The sequence below is a fragment of the Propithecus coquereli genome, unplaced genomic scaffold (assembly GCF_000956105.1).
Source record: "Propithecus coquereli isolate 6110/MARCELLA unplaced genomic scaffold, Pcoq_1.0 Scaffold85, whole genome shotgun sequence".
Lineage (NCBI taxonomy): Eukaryota > Metazoa > Chordata > Mammalia > Primates > Indriidae > Propithecus > Propithecus coquereli.
The window spans coordinates 237,982-260,358 of NW_012154729.1; the positions used below are offsets into that span (position 1 = coordinate 237,982).

Consider the following 22,377-nt stretch of genomic DNA (forward strand, 5'->3'; position numbering starts at 1 on the left):
TTTTTAGTTGTCCAATTAATTTCTTTCTATTTTTAGTAGAGATGGGCTCTCGCTCTTGCTCAGGCTGGTTTCGAACTCCTGAGCTCAAACAATCTGCCCACCTTGGCCTCCCAGAGAGCTAGGATTACAGGCGTGAGCCACTGCGCCGGGCCACTAATAGGGTTTTGATATGAATCTGCAAACAATTGATTTATTATGGTCTCTGTGCAGTCAAACCTCTCTGCTAATGATAATCTGTATTTGCAGCCGCTCCCCAGCGCTAGCATCACCAGCTCAGCTCCACGTCAGGTCATCAGGCATTAGATTCTCATAAGGAGCCCACAACCTAGATCCTTCGCATTTGCAGTTTACAGTACGGTTCGCACTCCTACGAGAATCTAATGCCGCTGCTGATCTGACAAGCAGAGCTCAAATGTTGATGAGAGTGATGGAGAGCAGCTGTAAATACATATGAAGCTTTCCTTAATTGCAGTTGTTCATCTCCTGTTCTGTGGTCCAGTTCCTAACAGGCCATAGACCCATATGGTCCACGGCCTGGGGTTGGGGACCACAGCTTAAAATATAGCCCCACTGAGCCTCAGTAATCCACATGCAACTAAGTACAATTCTGAGGAAACTAAATAAATAAGTTACATTGAAGAGGGAAGCTAAAAAGATTCCTAAAGATGTAGAAAACGTAATGAACAATTTAAAATACCAAAAATAGCTACCAAATCCATGTACTCTCCAAATTTGTCTTTAGGTTTTCCCACATTTGATGGATAGAAGTGATTACACTCAACTCTTAATTGTGATTCTGAAGAATGAGTAAAGTTGAAAGTAGTTTTAATAAAAGTAACCTTGATAACAGTAATTACATTTAATAAAAGGTCTTAGCTGGAAAAACAATCTTTTAGAAATTCATTTTAGATTGGTATCTAGTTTACATGGATTTTAGCTAAGCACTTTTATACAAGAGAAACAATTTTTTTAAAAAAATATATGAGCTCAAAACATGAGTTTCCTGAATAGCAAATATGTTAATGCCTCTCCCATCACATTTTTGTCTGTAAAAATCCCTTTCTGCTTTCAAGACCCACCTCAGATTCTCTGTTTCAGGAAGCATTTCTTGATTTTGGTAAGTAAATATCATTTTTTCTAGCCACTGAACCCACAATAGCTATTTATATTTTATCTTTTCTATAGCATGTATTTGCCATGAAAAATTATGTAGGTAAAGTACCTGGTACAGTGTGGAGTAGACAGATAAAATGTGAGTTCCTATGTCTCCCCATCTTCCACAGTGTGGGGTATCTTCCACACTGCTAGCACCTTCAACTAGACTGTAACACATTTCGGCCCAGGACCAAACTGCATCCACCTTTTATCTCCTACAAACCCTAGAACGAGGCCTTGAACATATTAGTTGCTCCTTTTACTACAATTTCACATTACTAGTAACAATAATGGATACAGGCTAAGAAAAGGCGCCCAATTTAAGGCATCCTGATAGGCTATCTGTAGACTACTATGAAAGACATACTCTAGATAATATATTTTTTTTCTGTAAAATCTTGTTAAATCGTATCAAATAAAATCTCAGAGTACCAAAGGGCTTATAATGAAAATCAACAGCTACCCCTTTTGCCATCTGTCTTCTTCCCCTGCTTTTAAGAGTTTCTGTTGGATACTTCAATATGCGCATTGCATCGTTTCTTGATTTGTCAACTTTATATACTGCTGCTTGTTTTCTGCTATGATACATGACAATATAACTGACACTACTGCCCCTCCCCACTTGCCTTCCACTCACCTACAAAATCATCGTTCTTAGCAATTCCATTAGATTGCCTTAGTTTAGTAAGCTTAAATAAATTACTGAAAATTCCATTCCTTATATAATCAAATCTAGACAGATCTTATATTTGCAAATTAACACAAGTGAGGCTAAAGAGAAGATTTTGGCACTAAACTGACCTGGATTTGAATTCTACTTTTATGTGACCTTGAGCCAGTAAATCATGAGCTCAATAACCCTTACCTTCCTCATTTATAAAGTGAAGAGGATGAAATTTTGGGGAGGTTCTAGTAAAAATTATAGACAATATATGTATTATAAATAATTTGGCCCATTGTGTTAGATCAGGGTGATTCACTAAAAATTTTAAATGACAATCACTCTCTGCAAAATGAGGGCCTGTTCTAAGTTTGTGGCCTAGGCTAAATAAAAACAAGTCAGTAAAAAAAAAAAAAAAAATCCTATAATTTGGGCCTTGGAATAGTTACTTTATACTGAAACAGAAAGAAAGGAAATCAAGTCTTACCCTCCGCATGTAACATAAAAGGTGGAGAATATGTAAAGTAGGCTTATGAGGACACATGATATTTTATGTGATTTCCTCATAATAGATGATGCCAAATCTGAGCTTCTGTCTACATTCTAGTTATATTTTACAAATAAAAATTGTCCTGGGAGGTATATTTTATATAAATCCTCAAATGCAGCATTTTTTACAGAATAGCAGTGATATTTCAAAACCTGAGCTACATATCTAAAATAAATCTTCACATGTAATATTTTTGTACTTAAAAGGCTTCAAAGAAACTGTTTTTGAAATTTGGAGCTTTGTTTTGAACTCCCCATAGGTGAATTCAGTGTTTGTGTGACAATGTCGAGATACAGAACAGTATTAAGAAGGGAGGAAGGTCTCACGTGTCTTTACAGACTTCGCCTGCATCAGGCAGTGCTCAAGATAAATCTTTAAGGAAGAGAGCAGGAAATAAATATGGTTCTTCTAGAGGATCTGACACTGGAAACCCTGGATTTACATGTGGAATAGTCCACTGGTTCTGAAGAAACTTTCCATCTTTGTTTCTTAACTTTATTTACAGTGCTTACCAAAATCTATTTATTGTGCCATAAGCTAAAAATAGTTTCACAAGAGAGGATGTTTCATAAGTGCTATAGTAAAAGATACACATGTGATGCTCTTTTACATTATTAGTGTTATGTAACTATAAATCTAATGATGTTGTAAGTTCATTCTTTTACGGAAGAATGCTTGGCTCGTATTAGCAGGAATCAACAAGTTGATTAACTTATACCGGTCCCTGTAAGGCTAAAGCTATTCCCTCAAATGATTAATGATGCATAGTCCTAACAACCAGACTTTGGACTGGGTCCTGACTGGAGAACCACATTTGGCTAATAGTGGGCAGATGTTTTTCAGGTCTAAAATGTTATTAATGATAATAATTCTACTACTTCAGCCAGTAACGGCTGCCCTTCAACAAAATCACTTCCGTGTTTCCCAGGATTAACAAGAGTGTGATCTCCTGAATTATAATGCATCCTTGCATTAAAAGTTCCCAAGAGGGTCTGGGAGTCAGAACTACAAAGCTTCAAATAGCAGGAAGGATTTGTGAGTCAGGGAGGTAGAACTCTGTGGTGTCTTCCAATCTCCTAGACGCTAACATCTATGCTATGACGACAAGGACTCTTGCAGATGAGGGGAAGAGAGAGACTCAGGTTTAGGAGGTGTTACAGAAGAGAAACTGTGAGATTTTCAGCCTCAGAACAATGTTGTTTACTCTCTTAACTAGAATGAAAAGTCTTTATACAGAGAAGGGCTTGAGACAAATACAGAAGGAATATTAGCCCTTTCAAGATGATAAACCTCATAAAAGCTGGTACTCTGCCTGTCTTGTGAGTCAGCCTCTCAGCTCTAACTCAGGCAATTAATCAGAATAGAAACTCACATTAACTGATTATCCATCATGGTTAAGGGCTTAGGCTTTTAAGTCCCACCTCTGTGAGTTATAGTCGTATGATCCGGAGCTACAAACAACATACAATAGTTACATGCAATAGTTACAGTTGTCCCCCACACCCTTGCCTTTGGGGGGTACATTCCAAGACACCCCCTCCCACCCCGTGAATGCCTGAGATCACCAATAGCACCAAACCCTATATATACTGTCTTTTCCTATACATACATACCTATGATAAATTTAATAAAATTTAATGTATAAATTTAATTTATACATTAGGCATAGTAAGAAATTATCAACAATAGCTAGTAATCAAATAGAACAATTATAACAATATACTGTAGTAAAAGATATGTGAATGTGGGCTCTCTCTCTCTCTCTCAAAATATCTTATTGTACTGTACCTTGGGTAACTGAAACCACAGAAAATGAAACCAAGGGTATAGGGGGACTGCCGTACTTAAATCTCTCCAAGTTTCTTAAATGCAAAATTATTTGAAATGGCTTCAGACAGAATAAGCAGTTTTAAATTCCACAAAACACCATACTCTTTCCAGAAATTACTCATTTGGTTTTCTTTGTGGCTGCCTTTTCTATAGCTTTTCTTCATTCACTTTGTAGGCTCAAATGGCTGTGAAAAGATTTTTCAGAAAATTCTCTCTAAATGTATCATGTTGGTCAAAATATGTGTATCTGCCCCTCAGCAAAGGGAAAAAGAAAATGCAAATAAGAGAAGAAGTTGGTATATATTTTTAGAAAACACAATTTTGTTACTCAGCAAATGATTTCAAAGAGCACAGATACCAATGCCCACATTTGCCAAGGCCCAAAATAGCTTGTTTTCCTAAGCACCCCACTATTGACTAAACTCACATCACACATCTAAAAAAACCCACTTAAAAAGGAAGCGATTCAAATGTAGGATGATCAGTGTTATTTCTAAACCGTAGCACTAACTGTTCTGAAAGGCACCACGTTCACCTTCAACACAATGAGAAATAAAACAGAAGTCCCAAGCAGCCCTTATGGGTTTTCTTCCATACAATTTCAAAGGCATGTGGAAGACCTTATCTTCCAGCCACACCAAAAATCCATTCACAAACAGGAAGACGTAATTTCATTCAAGCTTCAGATTTATTCAAGTAGAGCAGTTTCCTGAGATTCAGTAAACAAGTCTTGGCCACCCTTTTCAATAAAACGCCTGCTTTCTAAAAACATGAGAAAACACCAAAATTTCACACTCAACTAATTTTCATCTTCAACAAAATAATTTGGTACAGTGGAAAAATACTCGTAAGAAAGATCCGGGTTCTAGTCAGGGACCGTATCAATTACCAGTTCTGTGCTTTGAGGCAAGTAATTTCATTTCCTGTGCTACAGTGAAATAGGGTAATTCCACCTCACAGACTGCTATGAAAACTTAACAACATGGAGGAGAAACATTTGGGAAAGCCCTTTTGGAAACAAAAGAACATCATCTAAACATAATCTAAATGTAAGATGGTGGTATCATGAGTATTGTCATTCTAAAGACTGGTCACACATTTACCTTTTCCTTATTTTTTCCCCTAAAGCAATGTATCTTGACCCTCATCTTGGCAGAACTAGAGACAAGTTTTTCTTGGCTGCCTTTCTTGTTTAAAAATCCCTGGTTAATGCTCTTCTCCTCTTCCTCTCCCCACAGCCTCTGGTACAACCATTTAAGGGATAAAAACAGGCCATAAAAGGTATTTGCTGAGTTTGGTCTGTTCTCTAATTTGATCCCAAACCCTGACATTGGTTCTAGAAAGTCATCTTTGAAACTTGGGGGAAAAGGAATGAATGTTATAAAATCAGAACTAGAAAAAGGCAGGATGAAAAAACAAAAGTCCAGAGCAGGGTAGAACAAAAAGAGAAGCTATAAAGCAGAACATCACTTATATACAAAGAAATAATAACCCGTTAAGGTGACAACATCTGTGTTCAATAGAACCTAACTGGTTCCTTCTTTAGTATGGTCTTCTCATGCTAAGGTTGTAACTATTGTAGGGCCACTAATTTAAATTTTCCAAGGCTTTTTTTAATGCTAACTTGCTAGAAATGTTGCTTCCAAGTTGTTTGAAGAAAAAGGTATCAGTACATTGAATGAGAGATTCAGGACACCTGAGTTGAAATCTTGCTTCCACGACCTACTGGCTGTATGACCTTGGGCAAGTTACTTACCCTTCTCTGTGCCTTAGTTTCTCCATCCATAAAATGGGGATAATAGCATGAGGATATTACGGGAATTAAATGAGATAACAAATGCAAATAGCTTGACAATTCTTGAGGTTGGGAATATGGTGTTTAATAAATTGTAGCTATAATTTTATTATCGTCAAATGATGTATTTAATGCTTGTGTATACATATAGACAACACTACCACGCCATTCTAGCTCACTAGAAACAACAAAATTCTAAAGTTTCTTTCCTATGAAATCAATGTGTCCCAGCATTTAAATACTATATATATATATATATATATGTATGACTATTTTTCTCTGATATATATATATATCAGAGAAAAATAGTCATACATAAAGGGGGAAAGGGCCACTTAGGTTTTAAAAGTGAGAAAAAAAGAAATTGTATTAGAAATTACTTGGGAAATTAATGAAACATATCAGCAAAATGTCATTTTACAAATCCTAAAAGAGAACAAAGGGCTTATTCTGTGATTAATGACACTTCTCTAGGGCTGTATGATGGGCCTGATAGATAAAGGAAAAGCAATAGAAGAAATATTGTAGGTTTTAGAAAGCTTCTGATTCTATTTTATATGGCACAGTCATTAGCTGGGAGAATTTGATCTATATCCACTAAGCTTTATAGTTTCAAATTCAAAAAATCAAAATCAATGTTTCAGTTTACTCTGCATTTGACCCTTAAAATTGCAGTCCTAAGCCTGGTGCCATTTAATACTTTTATAATTGGCCTATAAAGGGGGGTAGAAAATAATATTAATTAATTATGAGTGGCTAAAGGGTAAGGTCAAAATGAAATCAATACACAAGAGAAACAATGGAAACAACAAAAAGGAAACAGAAACCATACAAATCAAGAAGAAGGTGAAAGGCTTCTGTGTTGACACAGCATACTGAGAGACCATCTTACTGGTATCCCGGTGCAAGTTAACTGGGAAACTGCTGCACAATACAGTGACTGAGAAAGGATTCTGGGGTGTAGACACTTTTAAGCTTTTGAATTTTACTTATTATGACGGTGACAACAAAAAGGATCACTGCCATTTATTACTAAGCAACTAGCATGTGTTAAAGATAAAAGTGGGCATTTTACATGAATTAATTTATTCAATTGCCATTACAAGACTATATAGAGTTGTCAGATATAACACATAAAAATACAGGATGCCCAGCTAAATATGAATTTCAAATAAATAACATGATTTTTATTATAAACGTAGCCTATGCAATATTTAGGACATACACTCAAAAAGTACTTTATTATTTGTCTGGAATTTAAATTTAACTGGGAGCCCTGTATTTAATCTGGAAACCCTAATACTGTGAGATAGGTATTAATATCCTCATTTTACTGATGAAGAAACTAAGATTCAGAGAAATGAAGTAACTGTCCAAGATCAGTTAACATATCCGGTTTTAAACATCTAACAGTAAAGCTTGCATTCAGAACCAGTGAAATGCGCTGCCTCCATTATCACACTCTTTCCTGCATCTGGATGGTCATCCCCCTCCCTCTTGTTGATATCCTAGTTGACTTCAAAGTCACATTTGTAGACCATATGCCTTGTGAATCCTTCTGAGTGGCTCCCTGGTCAGATGCTCCCATAACTTTATTTATATCTCTGTTCCAGCCCTTACCACTGTTTGACTTCTACCATAGCAGGTTAAGTACATGTCCCTGTAGTGGGTATTCTTCCACATACATTTCTCTTTCCTAACATCACCTCTATTTCCTTTATGGGAAGTACCTCTCCTTCTCTTGTGTGCAGCCCAGGTGGCAGGAGAAATCAAGGGGTCCTGCCTTCCCATTATGAAGGCTGAAGGGAGGGGTCTTCTACTCTATCCTTTGTCTCGTCACTATCCAACCAAGGGAAAGGCTGACGGCCAACAGGACTCTCTCCCCCCAGTCTTCAAAACTTGAGCCAAATTATGTCAAACTAGGAAAAATGGTAAGAGTTCCTTCATTCCAGATAGTCAAATAAAATTTCTTTTCTTGATTTCTGTTCCCTTTTCAAGGCTGGTTCTTTAGGTTTTCCATCTACATCCTTCAAATTTAAATTCTTTCATTGCTTAGATTAAATAATTGGTTCCTGTTGTTTATAACAAAGAACACTGACAGATTGTCTCTCTTGCACATGACTGTAAACTCCTTAAGGGCCATGTTTAATAGAGTTCTGCATCATTCCAGCTCCGAGGAGGGCATCTTCCAAATAAATGTTTGTTAGTAGATAGTAGGCACTCAGAAATGTTTGTAAACTCAAAGGGGGATGAACAAACTGAAATTGTTCAGGCTGATGACACAGAAGATCTACAAGACTCCTATGCTCTTTCTTTTTGTACTTAACAACCAGTATGAGTGGGCTTTTAGAGAGCACTTTGGGAACAGAGATTATTCATTTTATAAAAAATAGATGGATAACTTAATAGGCCCAACATGACTACCATGTCCATGCTGCTTCTAAGATCAATGACTCACCGTAAATAAGAAACTCAGTTTGAGATCTCTTCTGTAATTCCCCAACAGAGAACTATGATGCATTAGTGTAAGTACACTAAAAATAAAGAGAATGGAACTGAAATCACATGCTACCTTGCCAGAAGAATATGAATTTTATAAATACTTTTTTAGACAATAGGATTTTAATTATAATTTGTTTAATGTATTTTTCCTTAATTATAATTCCATGCTAAAGAATTGGTTTTATTTACACTTTCAACCAATAATCAATGTATGTAGGGTTTAGGAACCTGTGACGAAATGATGGATAGATAAAAATAGTGATGTGTTTACAAGGTGAGAGCAGTGACTTGAGATATGCCAAATTATCCCACGTTGATATTACACCATTAGGAAATACCTTAATAACATTTCTTTAATTTTTATTATATTAATATTGGCACAGGATGTTAATTAAAGGAAAGGACAGACTGACTCTACTGTGCCTGGATCTGACTCTAACGATTCTGGGCACTGCATTTTCAAAGAGGCAGTAATGAAATAAGACTGTTTCTAAGTGCATAGAGGGTAAGATAGTAAAGAACATGAATATCACGTTATTCAAGGAAGCACTGAAGAAACTAGGAAATGTTTCACTTGGTAAATAGCTCAGGATGAGTTTTTAAACAGCTGAAGGATTGCTATAAGAGAGAAGAATTTGATTTACTCTGTATAACTTCAGGATGCAAACCTGTATCTGGTGGGTAGAAGAGATTTCTACAAACAACAGATAGTCATTTATGAAGATCCTACTCTGAACAATGCATGGCGTTAGGAGTAATGGAAGGTACAAAGATGAGTTGAAGACAGTTCCTGCCTTCCAGGAGAACTTCATACAAAACCATAAAAACAGATGGACTTTGATAAGGCTTCCAGGTTCTGTGGAAACATGAAATGGGAGATCCATTCTGACTAGTGAGATCTAGAAAGCTTCTTAGAGGAGGTGGAATTTGAGTTAAATTTTGAGGAATAAGAAGATCTAGATAGAAATTTACTAGGGGAAGGGACATTCCAAGATGAGGGAGGAGCTTGAGCAATGGCAGAGAAATGTAAGAATTAAAGCCCACTTGAGAAATAGAGAAAAGCTTTTGATGGTTGAAGCAGAATAAGGCAGGTAATGACAGTATCAAAGGGCATATGTTTGGGAAAGTAGGGAGAGGATAAATTGTAGAGGGCTTGAAAAACTGGGCTCACACTTTCCTATGGATAACCACAAAGATTTTTAAGAAGAGACGGGTTGATATTAATTATCTTCCCTGGAGGAGAACTTTGGGGTGGTCTGGAAAATTAAATAGAGCCACTGACGGCAATTACCCAACATCTAAAATCCTTCCACTGGGCCCTCCAGAATTCTCTGAACACTATCAGTTTCTCCTCCAATTGCTCCATTGATCTTCTTGCTCAAATGAAAACCTGGATCTTTCCAAAGGTCACTGCTTCCCTGTGGCTTTTTCACATGGTACTTTTTTCCTCTGGCACCAATAGATCTGAAGGAGGTGTAGGCATCTTCCTCGAGTCCCAGAGCCACCTTCAGACCATTCTCCTTACACCTTTCCTAAACACCTCAAGCCTTGAATCTCATGTTGTAATATTATATCACCTTCTACCTTTTATCTATATACTCACTTGCCACCTTCCGAACCATACTCCCTTACTTCTTTTTTTTTTCTTTTTCTTTTATTTCAGCATATTATGGGGGTACAGATGTTTAGGTTACGTATGTTGCCCTTGGTCCCCCCCCACTCCCTTACTTCTTGATGAGGTTAATGCCTGGCTTATCAAGTCTCCCACAACTACTCAATTCCTGACCACTTCAATATATATGTAGATGCTCCTTCCCACATCCTGGCCTCTCAGTCCCTGGGAATTCTATCTTCCAGTGATCTTGCCCTCTACCCTCTACATGACATGCCTCTCATGTCATACCCTGGTCTAGGCCTTGCCATTGCCAATAGCAGCCCCGCCTTCCCCCTCCATGATATTATTGCAGTGCATTCCATTCTCTGAATACTCCTCTTATCTTTTCAGCTCCTCCTTCTTTTACCCTACCCTCAACACACCCTTTCAAACCCTCTGGGAACTCCAACCAATTGATCCTATCAACTTTTAACTGTTCCTAACCCCCTTGATGTCTTCACTCCCCTCTTTACTAAGATTAAATTGCATCATCAGTCACTATCATCACTCCCTTTCAGGCCCCTTTGATTTCCTCTCTGTTTTCCTACTTCCTTGGCAAAACCACAATCCTGATCAAATTCAACTCTCCACCCATTCTGTCTTTACTATGTAGCTGAACAAGGAAAAATACACAATGATGGTAACTAATCCTACTTTAATTACATAACTATGAATTTCAAATGCCCTTTAATGTGAGCTGGCAAACATATTGCCCGTCTATACCTCTCTCTCTCTCTTTCTCTCTCTCTCTCTCTGTGTCTCTTACTTTCTTTTTCTCTCCCCCCGCCCGGCCCTGGCTGTTCCATTCTCATTCTTGTTAATGACCTTGCTCTTCCCACATTATAGAAAAAACTGACATAGTAGGAAAACAACTTTTTAGACCTTAATCATACCTGCCAACATCCACATATTCTTCCTTCCCACTTGTTATTTGTTATCACAGATAAACTATCCATGATCCTTTCTCACTGACGCCCACATCACAAATTTTCCCCTCTCTCCAACATCATGATTCATCTACTGGAAATTTGCAATTTGAAATGAAACTCTCTCTTGACCTTACTTATCCTCCAGCTGCTGCCCTATTTCTTCACTACCCTTCACAGAAAAACTGCTCAAAAAAGTTCCCAATATTCACAGCATCTAATTTATATCCTCTCATTCTCTCTTAAACCCACTTCAATAAGATGAAATCACCGCCACTTTACCAAAACTGCTCTTAGCAAAATCACCATTGACCTCCACTTTATTGAAATCAGTGGCCAATTCTCAGTACTCATCTTACTTGATCTTCAACAACATTTAACCTAGATAATTACTCTTCTCTTCTTGATAAACTTTTTTAACTTCCAAGATGTGGCACTTCTGGTTTTGCTCCATCTTTGTTGGCCGTTCTTCCTTGGCCTTCTTTGCTGGTGGCTCATGTCCTCTTTGGTCCTTTATCATTGGAGAGCCCAGAGCCCAGCCTGTGATCCTCTTCCCTTCTCCATCTGTCCTTCTTCCCTTGGTCATCTATTTCTATCTCATAACTTTAAATAGCATATCACACATCGACTGTTAGTTTTATATCTCTTCCCAGACCCATCTCTCAAACTCCCGACAGGGAGATCAAACTACCACCCACGTGATCTTGCCAGTTCATGATATTATCATATCTACAATCAAACTTCTGATCTGAGCCCCACCTTTGCCCTCAAACCCATCAAATCTACTTCTTCTGCAGCCTTCTCCATCTCAGTTGTTTTTACTCAGGCCCGAAACTTAGGAGTCAGCCTTAGCTCCTCTTTCTCTCTTCTCTACATCAAATCCATTAGGAAATTCTGTTGTCCCAACCTAAAATACATCCAGAATCCAAATTCCCACCAACACTTCTGCCACTTCTAGTCAGAGCGACCACAGTCTCTACACTGGATCATTTTGGAAACCTCCTATCTGACTTTCCTCCTTTTACCCTTCCCTCAAAATCTATTGTCCCCTATAGTCTATCTTATCTCCTGTTAAAATACAGATCATATCATGGTATTCTTCTTCTCAGAGCTGTAAGAGCTCCCATTTCACACAGGGCTCAAAGTCCCTACAATGGCCTACAAGGTCCTGCCCCACTGGTCCCTGTGACCTCACTGAGATGATGTTCCCCCTCACTCACTCTACTCGAGGTTCAAGGGCCTCTATGCTGTCCCTCAAACTGCCAATCTCACTCCTACCCCAGAACTGTCTATTGACTGTCTCTCTGCTGGAATGAAGTTGCCCAGATATCCACATGGCTGTCTCAGCAACTTCTAGTCTTTGATTACACATCTCCTCCCCAATTTGGCCTACTCTGACCACCTAATTTAAAATTGAAATGTGCCACCCCCTTCCTACCACCTGATTCCCCTATTTTTTCTTTTATCCATAATTTTTATCCCCTTCATAAACACTATAGATTCATTCTATTATATATAGTTTATGTATAATAATATAGACTATAATTATAACTATAATATAGTTATATATGTGATATAGTTTTATATATTATTAATATGTAGTTTATTTATTATGTTTATTGTCTCTCCCAGCTACCAGGTGAACTCCTGAGGGCAAGGACTTTTGTCTCCTTTGTTCATTGATGCATCTCAAGTACTTGTTGAAAGAAAGGCAGGCAGAGCAATTAGAAAGCTATTGTAATAATTTATAAAACAGCTAATGAAGGTTCAGTTTGGTCCTATCCTACAAATATTTATTGAGAGTACAAAGGTAAATAATCCAGAAGCCCTTCCCTTGAAGACCTGTCAGTGCACAGATAGGTAATTTCACAATGTCAAAAGATAATGGAGCAGAACTAGGGTATCCTAGAGAGAACAGCATGAGCAAAGGGTGGGAGGCATGCAACTGCATTATGTATTCAGAGAAGCGAAAGCTCGTCAATGTGACTAGATGTGATGGTCTATTTGATGAGCCCTTGCCTAGGCTACAGTCTTCAGTTATTCAATGACCACTAATCTGGTGTTGCTGTGAAGGTGTTTTGTAGATGTGATTAGAGTCAGTTGACTTTAAGTAAAGGAGATGCTCCTTGATAATCTAGGTCAGACTGATTCAATCAGTTGAAAGGCCTTGAAAGCAGAGCTGAGGCTTCCCTGAAGAAGAAGAAATTCCACCTGTGGACTGCAGTGTCAGCTGTGCCCAAGAGTTTAAGCCTTCCCTTCCAGATGCCTGGCCTATGAATTTAGACTTGCCTAGCTGGCCCCTACCATGATGAAAGCCAATCCTTTGTAACCAATCTCTAGAATATATCTTCTACTGGTCCTGCTTTTCCGGTTGAACCCTGGCTGATGCACTATAGTAATAAAGTTTAAGGCAGAAGAGGGCAAAAAGTGAAGGATAAGAAGCAGCAGGGCCCAGATAATAAAGGGTATTTTTTTAACATGCTAAGAGGTTTGAACTGGACCATATAATCCATAGGACAAGCACAGTGAAGGGCATGATCAGGGTAGAGATAAATTATTCTGTATTTGATATAAAGGATGTACTGGGCCAAGGAGCAAGAGGAAGAGAGAGGACGGAGGTTGGGAAATCAGGAAAGTTACAAGTGAGAGAAGTAAGAGGAGAACCAAGAAGACTGTCATGGAAGCCAAGGGAACAGTGTTTTGAGAAGAAGTGAGTGGTCCACCCTGATCTGGTGCATCAGAAGTGCCTGGCAGGCATCCACCGGGCTGTGATAAAAGGAGGTCACTGAGGCCCTCAAGAACAGCCACGATGGAGCAGAGGAGTGAGAAACCAATTGTGTTGGCTGAAGAGCGACTGGGAAGTCAGAGAGCAGAACAAACGAAGGTAGATGACTCTTTCTGAAGTTTGGCTTAGAAGGGAGGAGGAAAAGGAGGCAGAAGAGAGAAAGGGATACAGTGTCAAATGAGGATGAATAGAATAGGAGAAGCTTGAGACTTTCCATGGACTGAGGGAAGTAACCAGCAGTACAGAAGGGGGAAAGACAGACGAAAACAGGGGACACATTCTCCTGAGCAAACTTCCAGAGAGGTGAGGTGGCCCAGGCTAAAGGACACAGATGAAGGTTTGGTCAAGGACAGCAGGAAGCCCTTCATCTTCTGAAAACTTGAGGAAAGGGGGAAGGATGGGAGTAAATAGTGATATATTTGAAGATACAGTATAGGGGACCTCCAGGGATTCATGCTCAATGGCCCCAGGGTTTCTTGGTGAGGTTAGGAAACAAGGTTACCTGCTAAGAGGGAAAAGATGATGTGATATGGCTGAAGATGGAGGCTTGGGTTCATCGGGGACTAGGTGGCCACCTGTTAGGACATTACAGAGAGGAATAGGGATAGGTGACAGTTATTCTAAATGATTTCTAAATTCCCTCACAATTTAATGTTTCTATAACATCCCTTTGCAGGAATATTGCCTGATGCTTCCTCAGCACCCAAAACAATGCCTAGCACGTTGCAGGCACTCAATAAATATTTGTTGAATGAATGAATGCATGAATGAAAAATGAGCTTTTCCCCAAAATAAGTACATGAAACTTTTTTCACCTGCTTTAATGAAGAATCATTTTAACATCTTTAAGAGATCACAGATGCTTCCCAGAAGCCTTAAAATTTAATATAATGACTCCAGTCTTCTCTCTTTACTGTAGGAGGATGTGGGCAAGTCAACATAGGTAACTTAGGTTTCAAAGTGGGCATTTTTAGCTTGAAATTTTTTCCTGGGTTATCTTAGAGAAAATTGTCAGGAAAATGGCCAAATCTCCATTTTGTTTTATTATACAAGAAGTTTTTCTGAACCAAGCAAGGGTTTATTCACTCTGATTTTCATTTAGATTCTAGCACTATAGGTGGAATGTAGCTTTAACCTTCTCTAGTACATATGTCTCTGTCTTCTCTTATTGGTCTTGGTAACATTTATCACCAACTGAGGTGAAAAAAGGGATAAAAACAAGACTCCTAAAAAAACAAGCTTAACTTGATTTGTGCCATAATCATATTATAAAAATATAATGCAGGCTGTGTCAGGTTGCTGCTCAAATGGGTCCCTGTTGAACTTCCCCATGTGTTACCTGGGTGGAAGACTTTGGTTTTTCCATGAGTGATTCCAGAAGAGCTGGCCTCCATTTTTATTGACCTTCTGCCTGGTGGGAGTGAGGAATGCCTGACCACGGGCAGGCGGTGTGACCCTGGGCGGCTTGCCACACTTCGCCGTTGATGGATTTGCAAACGCTTTTCAGCCCCATGAATAGATAAACTTAAACCTGGAATAAGAAATAGCACCATGAGACTGAAGAAGTCAGTTCAGAATGGCTAAAACACTAAGGCATATTCTGGTATGAAATCCAGACAGCAGGAGCAACTGTGTTACAAATCCTTAAGGGACGCCTCATTCAAAAGTGGACATCCTTAGTTATCATAACAAGACTTATAATTATACAAGATCCAATAAAGTCACATATGAAAACTCTTATCAAAATTCTTCCCCAAACCCTGGGAAACACACACATATTTGGCATGCTGTTGTCAGGGTCTACAGGGCTTAGGAATTGGTGCTGGGATATCTGGAATTTCAATAAAAATCAAGGAATTTTCTCCGCAGGATACACAAATAGACTAGAGTTGTCGATTGTACTCACATTTACACCTTTGAGAACCTTAGAATTAAGTTCATCTTTAGAACTATTTTATTCAGGAAAATTTCGAACATAAAAAGCAAAAACAGTATAATGAGTGTGGTGTACTCATCACCCAGCTTCAACAAATGCCAGACTTTTCCAACCTTGTTTCATCAATCCCACTCCCCTTGTTGCTGGTTTGCTTTTTAAGTGCTAAAGTAGTTTAAAGTGAATCCCAGACATCATGCCAATCTCATTAAAAGCAATATTGATTGAATTAACTTACATAAATTACATTAATATGGATTCTATTTACTGATGCATGCAACTGTATAAAAAATCTATGAGTTCAAAGGATATTTCTAAAAAACACTCATTGATCACCATTAGAGGCTGCTAAGATATCAGTTTATTACTCAGAAAATTGATAAAGGGAAAGAAGCAGGCATTTATTCTGCTTTCCTTTACTAACCGTATTTCAAGGTAACCAGATAGTTGATGAAGGGCAGTTCTTCACTGCAGAAGAATTCCTGCTAATAAGTACTGATGGAAAAGAGCATTATAAAATCATTCTAGAAGCCCCACTGAAATATGAAAGTTGACATGATTTCTCCAAAGAAGCACTGTGAGCCCAGAGCTGGAATTCAAACTCATAGATGACTGAATCCAGCTCTGTTCTTTAAAAGGAGCCGGGAAAAGGTGTTAGCCTTATTCAATGCCAACAAGCCGTCAGGACTTGGTCAGGAATCATGTCATCTGATAGGGAAAAGCTAAGCTTCACCAAACCACAGAATTTTTGATTAAGAGGAGAATCTGTTGAAACTTGAATATAGAAATTTAAAGTTGGCAATTACATTACTGTTTAGCTAACCAATCTGGTGCCTTTTACAGCTGAGGAAACTGAGACCTGGCAAGGTAAAACAGTTGGTTTATGGATTATCAGTACTTGGAGGATACAATGAGAAATCAACTAAAATCCCAGAAATGAGAGAAAAAACGAGACTGCTCAAAGGTAAACTGCAAAATCAGCAATCACAGGTCATGTCAAAGGCATGAAGAATCACCTTAAATTTCTCCTGAGGGGAAAGAAAAAGAATATGACCTGAGCCAATTTTTAAATTCTAACAAATCATAAGGAAGGACGACTCAAATCAGAGTGGGATTTGGTCAGCCAAGGAAGCATTAAAATAAACAAAAGAACAGCATACAATGTCACAGGGACAAATATGGGCAGTGCCCATCCAAGCAATAGCTTCAAAATTCAAGAATTCCAATTGCACAGCCAGACCGTCTTGACGTATGATATTACTCCCCGTTATCCACTTCACTGCCCTCATTCTGACAGTGCTCACCAGACAACCTACGGGTTAGGATGTGGCTTCCAGTACAGGGAGAGAGTCCTCACACTAGTGTCCCTGTCTACCTGGGAGACAGGTTCTCATTGTGAGCTAACAAATGGACATCCTGGGCTTTTACACATCTACTTCCTTATGAATTGTTTAGTATGAGTCTGCCCCCAAGATCCAGTTTCTAAGCCCACAATGCTGTGACCCTGAGCCCCACTCTCAGGAGATTCACCAGGTTAGGACTGCCATGCTGGGTGGTCCCCTGGGAGACAGCCTGGCTGGCTTCCCCTGGCAGTGCATGTCCTGCTCTGATGCCCAGATACCTGGGCAAGTGCAAGCCTTCTACTTGCAGGGATCTCTCTCTATGGTAGGAAAGCCATGACAGCATCAACCTGGTTTCCTTCTTCTCTACCATGCTTTGTACCACGGTTGTATGTTCCACATTTCTACAGAGGTGCAAAGTGAACATCTGTAGACCCATCAGGATTCCAGAAGAATGTAGACAGATTTGTAGGTGATGGATGAAGGGAATGAAAGAGACATTTTAAGTCACTATCAGAGGATACATTCAGTCTCAGTCTGCAAATATGAAATAGACTCCTCTCCTAAAAACACTTTTTTTTTGTCCCCTTTGCAGAGGATTATTGGGCTGAAGGGAACAGGATTCTGACTCAGCGTGGCACTTCTAGCTTTTATATAACTCCCCTCAAGGAAGCACAAAATGACATAAATGAGAATAAAAATTACACCCTGGAAATAATTGGCACAGGCATTTGAAACTGTTGAATTCTACATTTAAAAAGTATAATAGTGTAGATCGTAAGAAAAATGATAAAAATAAAAAATAATTCATGAATATTACCAGGAAAAGATGGATATGAGGAAAGTGGGTATGTTATATGGAAATTCGGGAGGAACCCTTAATGCCTGAGCAAATCCACCCCAGTCCTCCAGGAATTGAGAGTCCTCAGAAGTACAGATAAAGGACCTGGCCTATGAGAGCTTTCCTCATACAAGGGCTAAGTCCATGGGAGAGAGGGGTTTGTAAACACAAACCCTACTACGCAAGGCAGCAAATATACTCCGGATACTTGAAAACATTAACATTTATAGAAGATTCAGAAGTCTCATCTTTAGAAATGAGTTGTCAGCCAATAAATTGCATCATTCAATTTGTTCTTAATTATTTTAGAAAAAATTGTTGACACTGATTATCTGTTAAATGCCAGGCACTGCATTAGATATTGATCATTATCCCATTAATGCCTCATCACAATCATAAAAGAATTGGTATTTATATCTTATAGGCATGAAACCTAAGGCTCAAGAAGGTACTTGTCCGAGGTTACACATCAAGTAATTAACTGGAATTTTAACCCTGCTCTTTTCCACTATGTCATGAGTCTGACGAATTCAATACCAATACGTACACTAATTGTTTTACGTCTGCAGTGGTTCTGAATAGTAACTTCACAGAGGTCTATCCAGGTAGGGATTAGAAGGTGCAGAATGCTGACACTTCTTTGACCAAAGCTCTTTTAGAACTGTCTTTTTCTCCCCTTTTCCATGTTTGGCTTATGTCACCATTTCGGCTAAAAATGTCCTCTTGGTTCTTGACCAGCAATCAAAGACCTCATCAGTAAGAGCAGGCTGGAGCTGTACCTTCCCCTGGATGCCCTTCCAGTCCCTCTGGCTCATGCCAGTCTCTAAGCTTGCAATGAGCCCTTATCATGCAATGCCCTTGAACTCTTGTTCACCTGCCTTTACGTGGATGGCCTGTTTCTCAAACTAGTTCCAGAGTCCCTAAGGGCAAGAATCATATTATGTGCTTTTCTGATTCCTTCCTCAGCTCTGGACAAAGTACTTTGCATAGGGCAGGTATGAGATGAAAATCTGTCTTCAATCCCTTCTCCCCCTGCATTTTTGCACCCTACTTGGTGCAAAGACACCTTGGGCATAGAAGGAGCATGGGCCAAGCGCAAGTCAAGGAAGTGACACTGAGCACGACCTGTGCAATAAATTAGTGCTTCCTGCTCCGTTATATCCTCACCATCTTCCTAGAACTCCTGAGGCCTGAAACTTCACTGCCTCCCTCAGCTTCAGCAAAATGCATCCTCTCCAACTCAGCTAAGAAGATAGAACTCAGGTGACGTAAGGTCTCTAAACTTCCCTCCTTGCCACCTCAAATTATGTTTGCAAAAGTACCTTTTCCTCTTAAAACCTATCATCTACCATCTTGATAAAAGACCCAGAGTCAGAACCTGGGGAAACACACACCTCTAGGGATGAGGAGAGGGAAGTAAAAGTAGTGGTTAAAATGTGAATACTGGAATCAGAGTTTCTAGGTTCAAATCTCGGCCACACCATTTACTACCTATGTTACCTAGTGCAAGTTATCTAATGGGTTTTTTGTGCCTCAGTTTTTTCTCCTGTAAAATGGGGCTATTAACAGTGCATACCTCATGGAGTTGTTGTGAAAATCAATCGAGTTTATACCTATAAACTGTTTATGGCAGTGTCTGGCAAACAGTAGGTGCTCAGTACAAGGTAGCTGCCAACATGACCTTCTGTCATATCAATGACTTCCCCTCAATCTTCATCCTTACCCCTAGCATTTAATACCATTGTCGCTGCTCATTTGTTTTTTCAACTCATGCTTTGGTTTCCCCAACACGTAAGCTTCTTGCTACATCTCCTACCTTCCTAAATTCTCTTCCCTTTCCTCTTCTCGGAGGTAGGAGTATTAGTTTCCCAAGCCTGCTGTAACAAATCACAACTGTGGTGGTTTCAACAACAAGAACTTATTATCTAACATTTCTGGAGGCCAAATGTCTGAAATCAAGGTGTTGGCAGGGCTTCCCCATAGAAGATTTGGGGGAGAATCTGTACCTTGTCTCCTTCAGCTTCTCGTGGGTGCTAGCATTCCTCGGTGTTTCTTGCCTGTGACCACATCACTTCAGTCTCCATCTCTGTGATCACATCACCTCTATATCTCATTTCCCTCTGCCCCTCTCTTATAAGGACACTTATGATGACATTTAGGGACCACCTGGATAATTGAGGATAATATCCTCATCCTAGGATCCTTAACTGAATCACATATGCAAAGACCCTTTTTCCAAATAAGGCAACTTCACAGGTTCCGGGGACTAGAATGTGGACAGATATCTGGGAACCGTTATCAGCCTACCACAGTGGGTTTTCCAAGATTTCGACTCTGGCCTTTTCTTCTCTACATCCTGTGCACCCTTAGTGATCTTATACACTCCATGTCTCCAACTGTCAACTGTGTGGTCAGATCCCCAAGTCATTTCTCCTGCTTTGCTCTGTCTCCTTGATTTCAAACCCACCTTTCCTACTTGGTCTGAGTTTTCTCTGGAGAAACTCAATGAGTCCACAGAAACACGATAAATGTTTAATAGCCTGATAACAAAAACAAAAGCTCAGATTTTCTTTAAGGTTCTCATATAGTTTCTTTACTTCTCAAAAATTCTATTTAAAAAGTGAAAATTTTTCTCAATAACATGAAATTCTTAGGGGTTCTTTCTCTCTGGCCCACGTCCAATGTGCACTATTTCTGGCTGCGCTGCACAGCTAGAAGTGCGCCTGTGTAAAAATGATTTGCTTTCATCGAAATGTCACTCCTGTGATTCAGAGGCACTGTGTGCCATAGGAACATTTGTGGTTCTGTCAATGTTTTACAACTTGTGGCAAGAGTGTCTATGTGTTGCATCACTCTCCTTGGCATTTCTTAGGTAAATTACTTTTCAAACCACTGAAAAACTATGTTTTGAAAGTCACTACCATGAGCGCAACATAACACTCCCCTATTTTTAATTAAGAAAACGAAAATCTGTGGAAGAGGATATTTATTTCTCGTTTTCTCTTTAACTACAAAGTAGAAAACAAATCCAGTGATTCACCTTCCCAGAACGCTGGCAAGAAGGGAAGGTGAAAGCTCTCTTGGCTACTCTCAAGATAGAATTAACGTTCCTAAACTTTCCAGAGCTTTTCTAATATCCTCTCCTATTTGGCTCAAAGAACACTTTACAAAATGTTTATAAAATAGGCTGCTACCTCCCCATATCCCTGGGGGGCGGGAAAGCTCAAACACATAGGAATACAGGTAGAAAACGAAGCACGTCATGTGTCATTTGCTTAAGCATGTTCCCGTTAGAGGGGGCAGAGCGTGTGCCGTCATAGCGAGGTGAGCTCAGGCGGACTCAAGAGAAAACAGATGCTGAGGCCCTGTGAGCACAAGAATGGGTGCACTCCAGGCAGTGGTCTGAGTTCTAGCCCATGTAGGACCCCCTAGAGACCTGGAGATAGAGTGGACTTAGTCTCAGAGGACCTGATGAGACGATTTACTACAGCCCAACCATCCTCCACCTCACCAGGCCCTTGGCCATGACATGCCTCCTTCTGTTTTGTCTTCTCATGTTGTGCCAGGCTATTTGACAGATTAGCATCTGCATGTTACACAAATGTGGCGGCACCAACACATCAAATCAAGAACATTCTGCCAAGTGTTGTCATTTGTAATTTTGTGACAGTTGTATGTCTAAAGCCACGTTAACTGGGCATTCAAGCACTTTGAAAAGAAACCAAAATGCTAAGGGCTAGATATAATATTACCCAGATTTAACTTTGGGCTCAATATCTATATGAATAATTTACAGAATCAGAAAGGATCGGAACCTGTAAGAATGTTTAACTGTCATTACCTGAATTCAAATAAAGGGCTGCAGTTAGATTACTGATGTTTTCTCTCCTTCAAATCTACCTCTGGATTCTTTGTTTTTTCTTTTTTTAAATTGTTTATTTCAGAGTATCGTGGGGATACAAATGTTTTGGCTACAGGTCTTTTTGTAACTTATATCTCTCCTGCTGCTGGGGCTGAAGTAGAGTCTCCTTTTCGCCCACTACTGAATTCTACTAGAAGGACTTCATCTCAGGAAACCTCAGTGGCAGAGTAGATTATTGTCCCTAATTCATGCCTTCTTTCTGCAATGTAACTTGTCAGTACTTCCCAGCAGAGAGGGAAGTGTATTCCCTGCTCTGCTTCTTTTAGACTTGATCAACATGACTTCCGTAGGCCAAGGGGGTGTTGGTACATGTGACAAAAGTAGGATGTGTTTGTATGGTCTTGGCTTGGTTTCTAGCGCTTCTGCTGTCATCATAAAAAGCACATGTCCCAAGTAGCATGGGTCCCAGAAGGAGATACACAAACAGACCCAAACCTGGTCTGCAACCTGGAGCCAGAAGCCTCACTTAAACCACTTAAGATC

General features: G+C 39.4%; 1 protein-coding gene across 3 annotated transcripts in view; it reads right to left on the minus strand.

Moving 5' to 3' along the window:
• The window catches only part of ANO4 (anoctamin 4), a 405,605-nt gene that overhangs the window by 156,983 nt on the left and 226,245 nt on the right, over positions 1-22,377 (minus strand). For all 3 annotated transcript variants that reach the window (XM_012664002.1, XM_012664004.1, XM_012664001.1), the window contains one exon: positions 15,198-15,389. In XM_012664002.1, coding sequence (XP_012519456.1) covers positions 15,198-15,252 — 55 coding nt within the window. In that variant the 5' untranslated portion in view covers positions 15,253-15,389. The remainder of the gene's footprint in view (positions 1-15,197; positions 15,390-22,377) is intronic.